At 44.9% G+C, this 20,265-nt stretch overlaps 1 protein-coding gene across 1 annotated transcript in view; it reads left to right on the top strand.

The window, feature by feature from the left end:
- Positions 1–20,265, top strand: part of LOC310795469 (MAM domain-containing protein 2-like) — a 30,307-nt gene that overhangs the window by 3,126 nt on the left and 6,916 nt on the right. Inside the window, exons 3-12 of the mRNA XM_083657520.1 lie at positions 6,028–6,317; positions 9,730–9,814; positions 10,703–10,831; positions 12,866–13,143; positions 14,314–14,407; positions 15,196–15,342; positions 15,610–15,729; positions 16,439–16,581; positions 18,394–18,490; positions 19,470–19,625. Coding sequence (XP_083513646.1) covers positions 6,028–6,317; positions 9,730–9,814; positions 10,703–10,831; positions 12,866–13,143; positions 14,314–14,407; positions 15,196–15,342; positions 15,610–15,729; positions 16,439–16,581; positions 18,394–18,490; positions 19,470–19,625 — 1,539 coding nt within the window. The remainder of the gene's footprint in view (positions 1–6,027; positions 6,318–9,729; positions 9,815–10,702; positions 10,832–12,865; positions 13,144–14,313; positions 14,408–15,195; positions 15,343–15,609; positions 15,730–16,438; positions 16,582–18,393; positions 18,491–19,469; positions 19,626–20,265) is intronic.

A 20,265-nucleotide genomic window follows, 5' to 3' on the forward strand; every position in this document is an offset into this window, starting at 1 on the left:
AAATATTATTTTATTTGTACCCAAAATGTGCAGTCTACTGTAAATCACAGCAAACAGAATGAAAACAGGATGAAATTAAAGAGATAACAGAAAATAGGGCAATAAACATCCTGCCTTCGGTCCCTGGCTGGCCACATGACCTCCTCCACGTCGCAGGCAATGTTCTCCCTGGCCAAGCAGCGGGGGAAGAATCGCCTACAATGGCGCATGAAGCCTTGACAGGCCTCAGCAGTGACATCGCCACATGCGTCCTGTCCTCCATGGCTTGCAGCAGTGGGATCCGTGCCTGCCGACTCCTCTCGTACACCTTCCATCTCCAGGCAGAGAAAAACTCCTCAATTGGATTGAGGAAGGGAGAGTATGGAGTGAGATGCAGGACGGACATTTCAGGATGGCCCCTGAACCAGTCACGGACCAGAGCAGCCTGGTGGAAACTGACGTTGTCCCAGACAACAACAAACCTGATCACCTCTGTGTCATCCATCTGGTCTGGTTGAACAACGATGTTGTAGAGTGTGTCCAGGAATGCTATGAGAAGGGCAGTGTTGTACTGTAGGTGGCCCAGGTTGGCATGGTGATGGAGGACGCCGTGGTGGTTGATGGCAGCACATATTGTTATGTTCCCTCCGCGCTGGCCAGGGACTTCAGTGATAGCACGCTGGCCAGGGACTTCAGTGATAGCACGCTGGCCAGGGACTTCAGTGATAGCACGCTGGCCAGGGACTTCAGTGATAGCACGCTGGCCAGGGACTTCAGTGATAGCACACTGGCCAGGGACTTCAGTGATAGCACGCTGGCCGATTACATTTCTGCCCCGGCGCCTTTTTTTTACAAGGTTGAATCCCGCTTCATCAATGAATATAAATTCATGCAGGTCTGCTTCTGCATCTAGGTCAAGAAATCTCTGAAACAGACAACATGACAATATTATACATCAAGAGTGGTCAATAAAGTATAGGCTATTGTGAAACATTGTAAAAAGGACAACGTGTCAGTGCTGATAGGACACAGTTGTGGAATGTATAGGACTTACTTGTACATAGTCATGGCGGATCTCCTTGATTCGGTCAGTGTTCCTTTCAAAAGGAACCCTGTACACCTGCTTCATCCTCATGGAATTGCGTTGGAGAACACGGTCCAGTGTGGATAAACTCACTGTTGCTATATTTTGGAATAAGTGTTGATCTGCAATGATTAAGTTAAGTTAAGTTAAGTTATCCTTTATTTATCCCCGTGGGGAAATTCATCCTCTGCATTTGACCCATCCTCTACTAGGAACCTTCCTAGAACTAGGAGCAGTGGGCAGCCACTGTGCAGATTGCATCTTGGATTTGTCGGAGGGTTATGGCATTGTTCGCCAGCACCATATTGAGGAGTCTTCCTCTCCCACCACGTTGTGGTAATCTTGCAGTTCTGCAAAAGATACAAATAGATACAAATACAGCAAGGTCCTTGCAACACTAATTGAATACTGTATTGATATGCAGTACTACAGTAAGACCAGTAGGTTTCTTACCTATGCTCATTTCTGAAAGTCCCAATTATTGAGGCAACCGAGAAGCGACTCAAGTTGGGTTGGACCCTCTGGCCAGCCTCCCTCATGGGCAAACCATGGTTGACCACATGATCAATGACAGTGGCCCTAATCTCATCAGAGATTATGGTTCTTCTCCTTTCTGCTCCTTGTCCTCCTCGTCCTCGTCCTCGTCCTCCTCCTCATTGTCCTCTTCGTCCTCTTCGTCCTCTTCCTGCTCCTCCTCCTCCTGCTCCTCCTCCTCCTCCTCCTCCTCTTACTCTCACTCCTCTGCCTTGCTGCTCACCTCTCTCTTCGATGTTGCCGCCATTCATTGTTCTCCAAACAAACCAGGAGCTCATCTGTGACCTTCTATAGCAAATAGCTGATTGCTAATTGCACAACAGCCTTTAGAGTTTAGAAATGTGATTGGCAGTGTGTTCTGTGTGAACACCAAGAGAGGGAATTCAGGAAGAGTGTGCAAGATATGAAGAATTGTGTGTAGTGTTGTGAAAAAATGTGTGGTTTGGAATGGGAATCTGAGTCTGAAGCAGAAAATGTGCTTGGAGTTCAGCAGAATTGGTTTGGCAGTTGGTACATGAGTTTCAGGTTGTGCACATTGTGTCTGATGTTCCAATTAATGTGTTTAAACAATTGTGAAAAACTGTAACTGGCACCTGGCCTCCTGTCATTTTGCAATGCAAGTTGAGTATCCCTGCTGTAGGCTATCAGTAACGTTGATCAAGGGCATCGTTTTGGTCTCAAAGTTGGTAGGGTCGAGGACGGCATGAGGGGAGGCGGATTTGAGGTTTTTGTTTTACCTTTTTTAGCCATATTTGAATGAATATCTCATTTTAAATCAACATTAGGATTATACTGTTGTGATGTCATTCAGTATCTTCTCCTTTTCTCAATAACTTTCATGTCACCACCTGCTCAGCTCTCCTGTCAGCATAATTGTAACTAACAAACACAAACTGTAGGTTTAGCCATCTAATCATGTTCTTTCACAAACAGCCGGTTTGGAAAGAAAAAATTGCCACTGAATCCCACACATCATACATCCTACATTTATTCCTCCTAAGAGTTGCACGATCTTCAGTCAGATCGTCAATCACCACCCTTTGACATCACCAATACACTGATGTCATCGCGCAAGCACATGGCTAATTAATATGGACGTTAACATCCACCACATGGCTATGTGCTTCAGCTGCGCGCTGTACTTTGCTAAATTAGCATCGATGCTAGCGGGACTTACCCAGCTATTGTCATTGCCTGCTTGCTGCTGCTTGCACTGCTGCTTGCTGGTAATGTTAATCCCATGTCAGAAAAAGTCTCCAGATTTGTCCTAACTAGTCTCTTCTGAGAAAGATTGTCTCCAAGAGGGTCTGTCTGCTGCAGGGAACCCGGAAAACTGTGTGTGTGTGTGTGTGTGTGTGGGTGGGTGTTTGTTTGGTCATCAGCCAAATGAGCCAATCAAACCTGAGTTTGGGGGGGGGAAATTGGACTGGCCCATTCAGTTGCGAAAAACAGGGGTAATGGTAACTTTGAACATAATGCAAACTAATTTCACTCAATAATGGTTGGGTCAATTATATCCTTGCAAAATATGGGAAGACAATCTAAATGACCTATATAACTGCACTCCAAAGATAATGCAAATAAGGTTGCTTAAAAGTTGATAGGGACAATTGGACACCCTGAAATGTTGGTTGTGACTTGTCACGACCAACCCTATGCAAATCGACGCGCTTGACGTTGATGGATCTTGAGTTTGGACTTAAATCCTGATGGCATTCCCTGCTTTTTGGCAGGTATCTCATTCCACACACACAAAAGTGCCACTGTGCTGTGGTGGGTACGGCTGGTTCCATTTTGAATTTGCTTCTTGAGTAGCTGGACAACCTTTTTGAACCTTTCGGTGTGCTGTCAATCAAAAACAACGTAAATTGACTACTAACACGCACCCTCATGTCAGTCAAAGGAATCCAGTTTTGACATGTTTGCTACACTGCTGCTCCACTCTCCAGAGGAACTGTTTGGAAAATGGGGAAGAGAGCTGTGCATCTTGTACTGAGTCCAGACCAACAGCGTATTACTGCTTTCAAATTAAAACCTGTCAAGAGTTATGGTGACAGAGTACAGCAGGCTACAATTTTGAGGTGCTGGCTTTTTTTTACTCCACTATATTTATCTGACAGCTGTAGTTACTAGTTACTTTGTTATCTGATGGCTGTAGTTACTAGTTACTTTGTTATCTAATGGCTGGAGTTACTAGTTACTTTGTTATCTGATGGCTGGAGTTACTAGTTACTTTGTTATCTGTGTAATGGCGAAATTAAATCTCCATTTCCCTTTAGGGGTTTATATTTTTCCTTACTAGTTACTTTGTTATCTGACGGCTGGAGTTACTAGTTACTTTGTTATCTGATGGCTGGAGTTACTAGTTACTTTGTTATCTGACAGCTGGAGTTAGTTACTTCGTTATCTGATGGCTGGAGTTACTAGTTACTTTGTTATCTGACAGCTGGAGTTAGTTACTTTGTTCTCTGACAGCTGGAGTTACTAGTTACTTTGTTATCTGATGGCTGGAGTTACTAGTTACTTTGTTATCTGATGGCTGGAGTTACTATAGTTACTTTGTTACTGTATCTGACAGCTGGAGTTACTAGTTACTTTGTTATCTGATGGCTGGAGTTACTAGTTATTTTGTTATCTGATGTCTGGAGTTACTAGTTACTTTGTTATCTGATGGCTGGAGTTACTATAGTTACTTTGTTATCTGACGGCTGGAGTTACTAGTTACTTTGTTATCTGATGGCTGGAGTTACTATAGTTACTTTGTTACTGTATCTGACAGCTGGAGTTACTAGTTACTTTGTTATCTGATGGCTGGAGTTACTAGTTATTTTGTTATCTGATGTCTGGAGTTACTAGTTACTTTGTTATCTGATAGCTGGAGTTACTAGTTACTTTTGTTATCTGATGGCTGGAGTTACTAGTTACTTTGTTAGTTACTTTGTTATCTGATGGCTGGAGTTACTAGTTACTTTGTTATCTGATGTCTGGAGTTACTAGTTACCTTGCAGAATAAGGTTTTACATGCAAAGCATACAATAAGCTCTATGTTGCATTGTTAGTTTCACAGTTAGTAGTTAGTAGACGGACAAGCCCGTCTTTTATCAGGCCAGGAGCAGTGGTCGCTTTTTCTTTCCAGCGCCCGGGGACCAATTTCGGATGTTGTCGTCACTGGTCGGATGACGATCTTCTGCATGTTTTTAGTGGGGGGGTTATGTACGGAGGAACCCCCTGAGGAGCACGGGGAGAACATGCAAACTCCACACAGAAAGGCCCTTTCGACGAGATAACCCACCTGGGCAGTAGGCACTGAAGATATGGGGGGGACACAACTCCAGCGCCCACAGCGTCCCAGGCGAGAATCGAACTCAGGACCTTCTAGCTGTGAGGCGACAGTGCTACCGACTGCGCCACCGTACCCCCTTTCGCGTTTCGACTGCACAACGGTATATGAGCAGCTTGACCTACAACATTCAATACTTGTCACAGTTTGATGTGTCATAATAATATAACTGTGAAAGAATGAGCACTTTTATTGAGTACTTTGAGTACTTTTTCCATTTCCACACGACCAGTTACCTCCGCCAACAGAGTTGGGTCAGGCCAATGAGTTTGCTGGGAGGTTGTTTTCAGCTGGTCTGTCTGTCTGTCTGTCTGTCTGTCTGTCTGCCTGTCTGTCTGTCTGTCTGTCTGCCTGTCTGTCTCTCTGTCTGTCTGCCTGTCTGTCTGTCTGTCTGTCTGTCTGTCTGCCTGCCTGTCTGTTTGTCTGTCTGTGTGTCTGTCTGTCTGTGTGTCTGTCTGTCTGTCTGTCTGTCTGTCTGTCTGTCTGTCTGTCTGCCTGCCTGTCTGTTTGTCTGTCTGTCTGTTTGTCTGTCTGTGTGTCTGTCTGTGTGTCTGTCTGTCTGTCTGTCTGTCTGTCTGTCTGCCTGCCTGTCTGTTTGTCTGTCTGTGTGTCTGTCTGTGTGTCTGTCTGTCTGTGTGTCTGTCTGTGTGTCTGTCTGTCTGTCTGCCTGCCTGTCTGTCTGTTTGTCCATCCACAGGATATCTCAGGCATTGAACTTCCACATGGATTCAAGTAACACCGTTGGAACTTTGTAGGAAGGTTGGTCACGGGGCAACGACGAACTGATTCACTTTCCATGCCCACTGGCCAAAAGGGGGTGTGGCAATGACCGTAGCCAATCACAAAAAGGCGCTTAATTTCCAAATGCATTCACATAACACTACAAAACTTTGTAGAAAGTTTGGTGGAGGAATGCACTACCGAGCGCCCTAGATTTGAATTATGTAATGTTTTTGAATGGAGCTTCACAAGCCTAACTTTCTCCGCCCATAGAGGACCATGCAGTCCCTCAGATAATGCTTTTAAATGTTGACAGCTTTCTAAATCAGATTGATTCTAAACCGCTCCACAACCTTTTGGTTCTGCTCAGGCCGTTTCGTCACCGTGGACGCAGTCTCGGAGGATTACGAGGAGGAGGATCAGAGGCCAGATGCCAGAACTCCGAGAGAGATCAGAGGGCTTCTGCTGAGTCCCGTCCTGGAGCAGGAGGAGTGGAGCTGCCTCAGGCTGGTGTACCAGATCAGCAGCTCCGGGAGCCTGCAGGTCCAGCAGCGCACGCAGGGCCGGAGCTTCGACAGGCCGCTGTGGAGCAGCCATGCGCCCTCTGACAGCTGGGTGATCGCCAGCATGGACCTGCACAACACTACTGAGCCCTACCGGGTAAGAAGACACACAAATACACACTGTGCTAAAAACAATGTTTACAAAGTGCTTCACGTACAATAACACACAAAGAGATGAATCAAAATAAGAATTGTATAAAAAGTAAAGTATGAAAAACGAGGAAAAAGAAAGAGGAGACAACAAATGCTACTGAGGTGCAATAAATACAAAAGAATAAAATGTGACAGTGAAAAAGGTCAAGTAATCCAGTGAAATACAATAAAAAACCAGAAGGGCACTCAGAGAGTGCAGACATCTGCCAAGGTTTGTGCTGTTATTATGTGTTTGTGAGTCGGATCCGGATCCGCGCCAAAATCTTCTTGGTTCTGTCTTGGCCCGTGCTACACGCAGGGGTGAAAGTGGACCGGATCGTTCAGGTGCACTTTCACCAGTGGCTACATGCTTCCACAAAGTTAGATGAAAATCGGCACAGTAGTTTGTCCGTAATCCTGCTGACAGAAAACAAACAGACAGTAGACAGTACCGAAAACAACCTAGACTAACTATGGCATTTTACGTGTGATCGGGCTGAAACTTTCAGGAAGTGTAAAAGAGCAGTGCTGCGGGCCTAGTGATGTGATGTCACTCGAGCAATGACGACATCATCACTGATGATATCACTCACTGATGACATCATCATTGAGCTCGAGCAATGATGACATCCTCTGGTGACAGCATCACCGATGACATCGCTCACTGATGACATCCTCATTGAGCTCGAGCAATGATGACATCCTCTGCTGACAGCATCACCGATGACATCGCTCACTGATGACATCCTCATTGAGCTCGAGCAATGATGACATCCTCTGCTGACAGCATCACCGATGACATCACTCACTGATGACATCATCATTGAGCTCGAGCAATGATGACATCCTCTGCTGACAGCATCACCGATGACATCACTCACTGATGACATCATCATTGAGCTCGAGCAATGATGACATCCTCTGGTGACAGCATCACCGATGACATTGCTCACTGATGACATCATCATTGAGTGCTCGAGTGACATCACTGGTGACATCACCAATTCTATATCATCAGTGATTTATGATGAAAGAAGATTGGAGACCACTGTGTTCTAGACCAAGGGGGTCTGAAGGTGTGTTCACACTAACGTTCAACTAAAGTTTTTTGCTGGCATCGAGTTTACATACAAAGTCAATGCAAACGAGCGATTGAGCGTATATTCGCCCGGGAGAAAAATCGCTGGGCGTCCGAGCGACAGAGACAGAGCGATAGGGAGAAAATACGCTCGTCGCCCGAGATGAAATATCCCAACTCGAGCGAAATTTCGCTGGCATCAGTCGCTCGCTGTTCAACGCTGATTAACTGCCGTGTGAGAGTGAGTCAAGGATCACACTGGCTTGGAACAAACCGCTGGTTTATTGTGTGGCAACAAACCGCATTGACAGCTGATTGACAGGCTGACAGCTGACATGAAGTGAAGTCTGTACTACCGGTATAGAGCTCGTGTTAGGAGCATGCTGATAGGCTTAGCTTGTAAACAACTACGGTGGCTCGTAGTGGACAAACATCATGACATTGCGTAACGTTATAGCCCCCAGATGTCCGTCAATTATTGTCCCTGTTGACGAGCGATTTAAACACAGCGACAGAGCGATTCCAAAGGGTTGAATCAAGCGACAGAGTGAAAAATAAATATCTCGGTGTGAATACAGCTTAACTCCCAGGGGGAGTCTAACTCCCACGGGTCCACTAGTTAGAAAAAAAAGGAAAATAAAAACAAGAAGAAATAAAAGAAAGAGGGGAAATGACTGGTAAAGATGTTGGCTGCTTTTGTTGAATGTTGCTTTAACATGGTGACCAGGTTCAAATGAGACGTTTTGTTGGAGGCCAAGAAATCAGCATGAAAAGCTGCACAAACATTCAACATCCACGAACAAAACAACGAAGCACAGAACTGAAAGTGGACCAAAGCCATTTGTCCAACAGAGCAGGATATGTGAGCAGAGATAGATCTAAACAAGGCGTAACCCATATGTTCACTTCACTTCTTTCATTTCAACACAACCGATTTTTAGAGGAAGAAGAATATTTCATCATGCTAGTAGACAGATATAGGTTGATATTACACAAGCCAGCAGGAGGTCAAAAATGAAGTAGGTGGAGAGACGCACACACACACACACACACACACACACACACACACACACACACACACACACGCACACACACACACACACACACACACATCCATCCAAACTGTGGGAAATGTAAAGCTCTTGTTTATAGTAGTGTGCTGAGGCAGTAACAGCAGTGACAGGGTCACGACCTACATGTCTGTGCTGTGTGCGGCCTCTCCAGTGTAAACACACACACCGGTACAGATGGGTGGAAAATCAGTGTGTTATAATGAAGTGTGTCCTTTTAAAGTTTAAACCACATGTACTGACGGCTAAAATGACCTGCCACACGCACACACGCGCACGTGCACGCGCACGCGCACGCGCACACGCACACGCACACACACACACACACACACACACACACAAGCCCTGACCTCGCTTTAGCTTTATTTATTCAGGGTGGTCGAGATTGGGTCCTTTTACAATGATGCCCTGATACAATACAGACACAATGCAGACACAAGGGATACAAAATCATAAAACAATCCAAAATAAAACCATAAAATCAATGTATAAAATGACAAAAGAAGAAGAAAAAGAAACAGAAACACAGAAAAAAAAAACTTGCATTCCCTTCCTCAAAAATGTCTCCTTATGGGAACACTCCACTGTTACTATATCAAGAAAAGCATAGGGGGAAAAATAGCACGAAAACAATGTCATGTTTCAGTTGAAATATATATACGTCATTCACTGCTCCAAATCATTTTGTTACAAACCTGTTGTTCATCAGAGCTTTCCAAGTCAATTCGACTTGAGAGGTAAAATAGATTAAATTCCTCCAGTGTGCAGCTTGATGCTCGTCCTCTGTCTGACCCTGCGTACACATCATGTGCTTCCTGTCTGACCCTGCGTACACATCATGTGCTTCCTGTCTGACCCTGCGTACACATCATGTGCTTCCTGTCTGACCCTGCGTACACATCATGTGCTTCCTGTCTGACACTGCATACACATCATGTGCTTCCTGTCTGACCCTGCGTACACATCATGTGCTTCCTGTCTGACCCTGTGTACACATCATGTGCTTCCTGTCTGACCCTGCGTACACATCATGTGCTTCCTGTCTGACCCTGCGTACACATCATGTGCTTCCTGTCTGACTCTGCGTACACATCATGTGCTTCCTGTCTGACCCTGTGTACACATCATGTGCTTCCTGTCTGACTCTGCGTACACATCATGTGCTTCCTGTCTGACCCTGCGTACACATCATGTGCTTCCTGATTCAGCCAGCATGTGTTGTTCATCAGGTCATCGTTGAGGGTCAACCTGGGCAGAGCGCGGCGAGCAGCGTGGCCATCTTTGAGATCCACATCAGCCCCGGATACTGCCTGGGTGAGTGGCTTCACTCAGAGAGAAACAACTCATTCACTCATTCATACTGCCTGGGTGAGTGAGTTCACTCAGAGAGAAACACAACTCATTCACTCATTCATACTGCCTGGGTGAGTGACTTCACACAGAGAGAAACACAACTCATTCACTCATTCATACTGCCTGGGTGAGTGGCTTCACACAGAGAGAAACAACTCATTCACTCATTCATACTGCCTGGGTGAGTGGCTTCACACAGAGAGAAACACAACTCATTCACTCATTCATACTGCCTGGGTCAGTGGCTTCACACAGAGAGAAACAACTCATTCACTCATTCATACTGCCTGGGTGAGTGAGTTCACTCAGAGAGAAACACAACTCATTCACTCATTCATACTGCCTGGGTGAGTGACTTCACACAGAGAGAAACACAACTCATTCACTCATTCATACTGCCTGGGTGAGTGACTTCACACAGAGAGAAACACAACTCATTCACTCATTCATACTGCCTGGGTGAGTGACTTCACTCACAGAGAAACACAACTCATTCACTCATTCATACTGCCTGGGTGAGTGACTTCACTCAGAGAGAAACACAACTCATTCACTCATTCATCTCTAAATACAAACCATCTGTCTCTCTGTCAAATACAATACATGGCAAAGTCCCGTAACGATTACATCACCATACAAAGATTACAGCACGCAATGCCATATATGGTCAGGCTGTTGCTGCCTTCTCCTTCCTGCGTGCAGAGTGCGACTTTGAGGAGTCTCACCTGTGTGGATACAGCAACCTGTGTGTGTGTGTGTGTGTGTGTGTGTGTGTGTGTGTGTGTGTGTGTGTGTGTGTGTGTGTGTGTGTGTGTGTGTGTGTGTGTGTGTGTGTGTGTGTGTGTGCAGAGTGTGACTTTGAGGAGTCTCACCTGTGTGGATACAGTAACCAGTGGAACACCAATGTGAACTGGTACGTGGGAGGAGGTACGGCGCGGAGGAACATGCCCAACGACCACACGTACAACAACAGGACAGGTGAGCGGGTACAGGTGAACAGGACAGGTGAGCGGGATGAGCTCATCTTTCAGATACAAAGCTGTTTTAAACTACATACATATATAATAATAATATATATATAATACTGTACTGGCAAAACGCCACAGTTAAATAGAATACAGACTCCTGATATGAAAAGAGCAACTGTTGCCAAAAAGTAATGAGAAGCAACCTGTGTGTGTGTGTGTGTGTGTGTGTGTGTGTGTGTGTGTGTGTGTGTGTGTGTGTGTGTGTGTGTGTGTGTGTGTGTGTGTGTGTGTGTGTGTGTGTGTGTGTGCGTGTGCGTGTGCGTGCGTCTGTCTTGATTTTGTAGTGTGCTGTTATCCCTTCTATTTCCCCATGAACATAATGTGATATCCACAGACAAATCTCGTCTTGTTCATTTGTTCGTTTTAAGGGTTTCAAATGTCTATTTGTGTGTCTATCCTTCTATCTCCATATGAACAAAAACATAACAACCATGATGATGATGAATCATTTGCCGTTCAGGCCTTAATGTTACGTTTTGTTTCTAGGACCCAAATGTAGACGGACAAGTGATGGATGGAAATAGGGGGAAGAGTTTGGCTGGTGGTTAGTTTGGCTGGAAAGACGTGGGTAGGTGAGGTAACAGATGAGAGGGCACGAGGAATCCTGGACACAGAAAACACTGTTAGGAAACAGACACAAGGAAACAGCATTTTCCTCAGGTATGAAAGAGATGGAGGGGCAAGAGAGTAGCTCCCACAAACAAGGCAGAAGAATCTGGCGGTGAGAGGACAGCAAGCCGGGGATGATATAATAGCATAGCCTACTGTAGTCTGCTGAGATGATGGGAAGCAGGTGAGCAGCTAATCACAGGCAGGTGTGGACCATGCACATAAATAATATGGACGTGCTGTAGCTATCCCATTACATTTCTTCTCCCTGGCGGAGTTCAAACATTGGCCGTCACCATCTTGATTTTTCATCAGCAGAGTGGGAGGGAATGGGTTTGAGTCCTTCCGCAGCTCACGTGAGATGGGAGTTTCCCAGAGCTGCAGCTCTGCCTACTATTGGTCTGTGATCGGCAAGCTGCGTGATCACTGGACAGGCGAGCTGTCAATCACCGCCTTTTCTATCATCTATTTGACTCCAAATGGGCGAGTTATATAAAAAATGACCCCCCCCTACAGTTGTTATGAAAAGGTGAAATTAGCCATATAGACCTAAACCGTGCTTCGCCCCTGACTGGAAATATGTTTAATCCTGTTACAAAGTTGGGCATTTTAACATGGGGGGAAATGCCTACTGCCCCCGACGCCTAGTGGCCATTCGAGGAACTACAGCTTTTCAATTCACTTCCGCATCATCAGAGGGAAGGGGGTGGGCTTGCCCACTGTAGACCATGGATGTATTAAAAGAACGATGTGGACGACCTGAGCTGGGAGCCAGGAGAAGGAGCGGAGACCACACCCACACACAAACAACACAGACAGACAGACAGACAGACCCACCCAAATCACCCATTTTGTGTCTAAAAGACAGGAAGTAAAGCAGGTGCAAGCAGAACACTAATGAGGGTTTCCAACTTCCAATCCAAATACTGTAGGTGTTCCAGTGCCAGGGCTCTAATCAATGTCTTACGCCTGTTTTACTTCCTGCCTTTTAGACACAAAATGGGCGATTTGGGGGAGGATGTGAAATAGGCTAATGGCACTCAAACTCCGGAACAACTTCAAAACACCAATGGCAGACTTCATCTTCTTTCAAGTCACAATTGAAAACACAAACACATTTTTACAAACTTGCGTTTTTATTTTTTTTCCTGGGCACCAGAGTTGTTTGTTTTTTACCTTTTTTGTTTTTTGTCTGTTACTCTTTGTTCTTATTTGTTTTTCTTACCTCGTTTTTGTTTCTTTTTATACCATGTAAAACTTTTGAGAATGATCTCCCCTGCAAACACTGCATTTTCTCCTTCTATACTTTCTCAGTGTTCTGTGTTGTGTTTGTATCATATTATACATCAAACTAAACTCACTAACTGCCCTTCAGGCCACTTCATGTATGTGGACTCCATCTACGCCAAGACTTTCAAAGAAGTGGCCAAACTGGCGTCTCCCATGACGACCGTGCCGATGTCCGGCTGTCTGAGTTTTCAGTACCAGCGCGGCGAGGGGAAAGGGAACCTGTTCTCTGTTTTCACCAGGGACCAAGTGGGCCAGTACCAGGAGCTGTGGCGAGCCGGACCGGAGAACCAGAGCGACTGGACCGTGGATCCCGGGGAGTGGATCCCAGTGCAGCTCGACCTCAAGGCCCCATACGCTCTACAGGTCAGCACAGAACCTGGGCTGGGGGGCGGGTTTGGGCTCAGGGACGGGGTTATGGTTTAGTAGTCAACTAAGGTTTGGGACAGGCTTTTGCGGTGGTGGCCTAAGGTTAGAGAAGCGGGTTTGTGACCAGAATAGGGCTGCAACTAACTATTATTTTCATTATGAATTAATCTGTCTGTTTTCTCGATTAATCGATCATTGTTTGGTCTATAAATGTCAGAAAATGGTGAAAAATATTTATCATCATTTCCCAAAGCCCAAACCCAAATGTCTTGTTTTGATTACTGTTACTGTTTACTGTTATAGAGGAGTAAAGAAACCACAAAATGTTCACATTTAAGAAGCTGGAATCAGATAATTTTGACTTTTTCCTTCTTAAAAAATTATTAATCGATTATCACAATTATAGCTGACGATTAATTTTCTCTCCATCGGCTAATTGATTAATCAATTACTCATATCAGCTCTGATGTCACCATTAAAACAGTTAATCAATAATACATCTATTATAAAAGGGAGCATGCATCTCCAAATGACCTCTGCTCTGTCTGCTCATTTAGGGCAACCTGAGCCAGATTTAGTGAGCTAATGACCAACATTGTTGTTGTATATTTCACACACTCACATGCCAGGTTACAACCCCATCCCCCCCAAATAAATAAATAAATAAATAAATAAATAAATAAATAAATAAATAAATAAATAAATGAATAAATAAATAAATAAATGAATAAATAAACAAATAAATAAACAAATAAATAAATAAATAAATAAATAAATAAATAAATAAATAAATAAATAAATAAATACACGTTTTGGTGTGGAGTTACACCAAGCACTGTTGGGTCAGTGGGACTGAGACCACAAAGGGGGGGGGGGAAGAATGATCGATTGAGTTGTTATTGTGTGTGTGTGTGTGTGTGGGAGGGGGGGGGGGGGTGCTGTGTGTGGGGGCATGTGTGTGGGGGCGTGTGTGTGGGGGGCGTGTGTGCGTGCGAGCGCATGTGTATGTGTACATGCAGTCGCACAAGTATGCACACGCTGGCACACAAGTTGATGTTTATGAGTGTGTGCCTGTCTCCCTGCATGTGTGTGTGTGTGTGTGTGTGTGTGTGTGTGTGTGTGTTTATGAGTGTGTGTCTGTCTCCCTACATGTGTGCGTCCCCTCAGGTGGTCTTTGAAGTGGCGTTTAACAGTCAGAGAGGCGGCCGCGTTGCAGTCGATGACATCTCCTTTTCCTCTGAGTTTTGTAGTGCGGACACAGGTGGGCTGCCAGCCGTCCTTGAGGGTATTTCCAAGGGGGTCCCCAGCAAATTGAAATTTTAAACTTTACCTTTATTTAATTTACAAGATGTTAACACACTTAGGCCATGTTCAGACTAGGAGGCCAAATCTGATTTGTGAACTTTAATGACCTATTAATGATTCTATCCAGATTGGTTTTATGAGTCTGGATGCTCCAAGTCTGATTTGGGTCACTTGTCCCAAACCACATATGGAGGTAGTTTCCAATCTGCTTTTGACTGATGTGACTTCAGTGTGGACACGTTGATGATCACCCAAGATTTGAGAGTGTGTTTTGCCGGGGGGCGGGGACTTGAAGAGCAGAGAGCAGACATGCAAACACGGCCAGAAACATTGTATGTTGGCTCATTGGCTCATTGTATCTGGACACACAGATCCGACTTGAACACTTGCCCAAATCAGATGTGTGGCAGTGCGGAGACACTCCCAAATCAGATTTGGGAAACCAATCAAGATGATGATGATTAACGACTTTAGCAGCAAATCGGATTTGCCTGTAATGTGAACATGGCCTTAGAGAGTGTAGATTAGAAGGATGATTGTTTTGATCATAGTGTCACTGTTATCTCTACCTACGATAGTCGTGGGTTTCTGGACAAAATCATATAACAGGGTCAGAGAGGAACATCTCATCAGGTTCTGTGGCTGTGAAAATAATTGAGAATCACTGTACAGCAACCTGACTCCACACTGCTGTCCCACAGAGCCAACCTTTGACCCCTCTGACTCCACACTGCTGTCCCACAGAGCCAACCTTTGACCCCTCCGTGGCCAACTGTGATTTTGAGTCCAGTTTTTGCCACTACAGCCAGGACAACACGATAGGGTCAGCATGGAGGAGAGTGTCCGTCAAACCCAACATCTTTAGGAACGGAGACCACACCACAGGCGCAGGTGAGGAGACCACACCACAGGCGCAGGTGAGGAGACCACACCACAGGCGCAGGTGAGGGGCTAAAGCAACATGGAGATTCATATCATTTGTAACGTAAAAAAAAAAAAAAAAATGTCTGACAAACTTTGGATGCAGAGACGGTAAATCAAGAGAGGATTTGGAGATGAAATCCAGATCAATGCCAGGTGCAGCGCAGAGAGAACATTCCGTGCCAGGCAGATTCAGAGGAAATGGGAGTTTTGAATAAAGCGATCTTTTCCCTACAGGATCCTTCCTCTTGGCCCACTCCCGGCTCAGCCCGCGCTCTGGCTACGTTAGCCGCCTGACCGGGCCAATTCTACCTGCAAACATGAAGTACTGTCTGAGGTTTCACTTCTCTCTCAGGGGTGAGTGGCACCGACCCCAAACCCTCCAGGGCCAGAAAACACAGAAAACAAAGCTACTGAACCTTAACATAGATAGATAGATCGATAGATCGATAGATCGATAGAGAGATAGAGAGATAGATAGATAGAGAGATAGAGAGATAGATAGATATAGACAGATAGATAGATAGATAGATAGATAGATAGTTAGATAGATAGATAGAGAGATAGAGAGATAGATAGATATAGACAGATAGATAGATAGATAGATAGATAGATAGTTAGATAGATAGATAGATCTAGATAGATAGATAGATAGAAGAAAGAAAGAAAGAAAGAAAGAAAGAAAGAAAGAATACAAACAGCTACAACTGCCACATACTACAAACAAGAGTTAATATAAGGACAAAAATCTAGTTATGATGCATAAACAGATAACATTTTCTAAAGTGATTTCAGTGAAAATATAGGAATGATCACATTGACCCAGAGTACTATTTCACTCGCGTATTTAAACACTTTTTTAACTAACTCTGTAGATCTGCAGAATCTCGTCCATATTACTGATTTTGGTTTTGACACTGTACACAGATAAGGAGGAACCAGCCCAAGGAGAGATTCCTATATAAAAACCAAGCAATGTGAAAGTGTGTGGACATACAGTCCAGAGATAGATGAGTCACTGTGACTCATGGCTGTGCAGAACAATAACTGTCTGTGACGACCACAGGTTTCAACCAGACGGACCAAGCCCTCGCTGTGTATCTGCAGCACCACACCAACACCCAGGAGAAGATCTGGACTCAGGGGGTGAACTCCAGAGGCATCTGGGTCGCAGCGGACGTCACCGTGCAGACGTCAAGGCCCTCCAAGGTGAAATGTGGGCACTTAGGAGAAGGTTGCAACTAGGTAGGCAGATCGACAGACAGACAGACAGACAGACAGACAGACAGACAGACAGACAGGAAGGAAGTAACAAAAGCATCTTTTAGTTGGGTTTAGGGCGAGTAAAACAACCTTAGGTTTAGGCAACAAAAGCAACTTGGTTGGGTTCTGGTTTGGGTCGGGATTCGAACCAGCTCTCTCACGACGAGGAAGTTACAAGTCGGGAACCCTACGGGTGCACCAAACCCATTTATTAAGTCATAGAGTCTGGAGGTCGCCGCGTAGAACGTTAATCATTCACGTATCTAGAAATGTAAAAAAAATGCTACGTATTGTTCCGAAATATCCATATCTCACATTTCTTGTACAATGTACAATGTCGACATTTTAAACTGGCGACCGGGCTGAAAGGACATTCAGGATGGAAATAAATAATTAAGAGAGAAGCAAATCAGTAAAATTGGGGAAATAGTCAGGCTTCCTCCTCTACTGGCTTCACTCCTGTCTCCTCCTCACCTCTCCTGTCTCCTCCTCTACTGGCTTCACTCCTGTCTCCTCCTCACCTCTCCTGTCTCCTCCTCTACTGGCTTCACTCCTGTCTCCTCCTCACCTCTCCTGTCTCCTCCTCTACTGGCTTCACTCCTGTCTCCTCCTCACCTCTCCTGTCTCCTCCTCTACTGGCTTCACTCCTGAGTCCATCAGAGGTTTCCATCATGATTCATCTGCATCTCTTCTTGTGTTTGAAGTGAGGAGCCCGGTGGCTCTGGCTTATTCAATAGCAGCTGTTAGTGGACGTGTTCTGCATCAGATGAGCTCATCCAAAATGCCAAAGTGCTTAAAGGCCTTCCAGCACTGATTGTTTTCTTCCTTTAACACGTTTAGCATCATTTTCCATTTTCAGTCATTTCAAATCACAGTAGCTATTTGATTGATGATAATTTATTTGTGAGAAATGTGCCTTGCACAGTCGTCAAGCAACAAGAGCACAACACAAACACACTGTGCTAAAGAGCTTTGATAAATGATGCTGCACTCATCTGACTGGAACTGATTAAAAGCAAAAGGTCCAGGCTTAAACATGGTGCGTTGCCCTGAGATGGCCTCATGGTCAGCTTTTAGATCAGTGATACTCAACTTGTGGCCCGCGATGGAATTGCAAAAAAAAAGAAAAAGAAAAAAAAAGATTTTTATTTTTATTTTTTTACAGTGCACCTGAACGCAACATGCAAGATACCCGCTGAATAAGTGTCCAAATGTTCATGTCATTCTGGCCAATACTCCACTGCTGTTATAGCATTTCAGTCTGGAATATGGAATATCTTTCAATAATCTATGATTTAGCTGCTAAATTGTCAAATACCGCCGTCTGCTCGCTACCCAGGCACTTATGTATGTACTTAACCTAACTAACTTAACCTAACTAACTATTCGGTGTGCACAACATTGTCAGACTAAACTCCGGCTGACACCCCAAAGACCTACAATCCGCTACAGAAAAATGTATATTGTTTGTTTATTAACTGGCCCCTGGCCTCCTATCATTTCACGAAAGTGGCCCCCGGGCCCTCGTCACCTCTCCTGTCTCCTCCTCACCTCTCCTGTCTCCTCCTCACCTCTCCTGTCTCCTCCTCACCTCTCCTGTCTCCTGTCTCCTCCTCACCTCTCCTGTCTCCTCCTCACCTCTCCTGTCTCCTCCTCACCTCTCCTGTCTCCTGTCTCCTCCTCACCTCTCCTGTCTCCTCCTCACCTCTCCTGTCTCCTCCTCACCTCTCCTGTCTCCTCCTCACCTCTCCTGTCCAGCTGGTGTTCGTCAGCACATGCAGAAGCTTCTGGGACTGTGGCTCCGTGGCTCTGGACGACATCAGTGTGAGCCTCGGAGACTGTGAGATGACAGCAGGTAACAACAAAACTTCTTCTGACTGTCTTGTTTTTCCCACGGCGCTGGGCCAGCAGGCCCCACTGGGGTCAGAAGATAGCCAAGTCAGGACACTCACTCACTCACTCACTCAATCACTCACTCATTCACTTATTTATGGACATTTAGTGAGGCTAGGGAATAGGGGCCGTAGGGATAGGAAGGTGCTAGTAGAGAGTCTGGATTCGAGGGTGGGTAGGGGGAGTGACAAGGAGGATATGGGTGGGGGGGTGGAGGTGTGTGTTGCCATAAAGCTGAATGGTCACACCATGTGATGTGTTGCGTGTGTTATATTTATACACATCAGTATATACAGTCCATGCACCAGTACAACCACAGTGCTCTAAAGCACTTCAACAGTAGTTACAGAGAGAGGGACCAGTACTTTTTCAACTCACAACTAACACCCACACAGATTTGACCAGTAAGTCCGAGGATTCAAACTGGCACCAGTCTGCTTCTCTAAACGTTTGGCTGCTGCACGGTACCACCATCTGTTAGTTTAAAAGTCCTGCTGTTTGTTCCTAAAAATAGTCAAACACAAGCTAAATGAACAGTTTACAGTGGGTGTGATTTGTACCATTATCTGAATACTGGGTGCTATTTTGGACACATTTTGTGTGATTCTACGGTGTAATCATGTAATAATGTACGGTATGGCTTTATTTGATCAGTCCAATGTTGATGCTCAACTTAAAAAGCCTGTGTTTCCTGTGACTGTCACAACTGTGAAAAGTTGTCTATGTAAATTTTGCTTAGGGTTGTGGTTATAAGTAGGATCAGGTTAGGGTAGGCTACAGTCTGACTTATTACACAGTCTGAAGAGAAACAGCAAATAAGCAATTGTGACACTTTCTTGAACATCTACCTTTTGTCATCAACCGATTTATATATACAGTATCAACTTTGGACTATCCTAATCAAGTGTTACCTATAAGTGTATATTGTTTTCCTTCTGCAGGCTTGCTGCTGTCCATCCCGGGACACTGTGACTTTGAAGCAGGACACTGTGGCTACATTCAGGACAAGCAGGGCGACACTGATGACTGGGTGTGGAGGAGAGGACCCACGCCCACCTCCTACACCGGCCCACGCGGGGACCACACCACAGGACTGGGTGAGGACTTCAACTGCCGGCAAACATGATCACAATCAGAATCACTTTTATTCTCACAATATGCAAAGTTACAAACGAGGAACGTGTCTTAGTGTAAGTATGCAGCGTAGCGCTCATATCAATATTCATAGATAAAAAGAAAATATCTAAAACACAAAATTGCAAATGCAGTCCAATATACAATACGGTATCTATACATGAATACGATAAGGAGGATGAGGATAAAGGATAAGTTTGGCAAATTTGGACCTGTATATAGTTTGTCTCTTACTCATACTGTACCTGTAGTAGGCTACATGGACCTACAGAGAATAGTGACTCCTAAATCAGTGGGTTACTGGTGGTGTGCTCTAGTTTTAGAGTCAGCTCAGACTGTAAACAGTGGAGTTTGGTAGAAGAAAATGTTGGTCACCATCATCGATATAATACTGTTTGTTTTTTCACAGACTTTTAGAGAGATTTTTTTTACAAACCCTGTTTGTACTCATTGTTAGCAGCAAGAACACATTTGAGAGCCATATTGTCTGTGAGTCCAAGTCCTACTACAGGTGTTGTATACTCACTAACTAACTCACTAACCCTAACTCTATACTCACTAACTAACTCACTAACCCTAACCCTATACTCACTAACTAACTCA

This window comes from Poromitra crassiceps (assembly GCF_964638095.1).
Source record: "Poromitra crassiceps genome assembly, chromosome: 21".
Classification (NCBI taxonomy): domain Eukaryota; kingdom Metazoa; phylum Chordata; class Actinopteri; order Beryciformes; family Melamphaidae; genus Poromitra; species Poromitra crassiceps.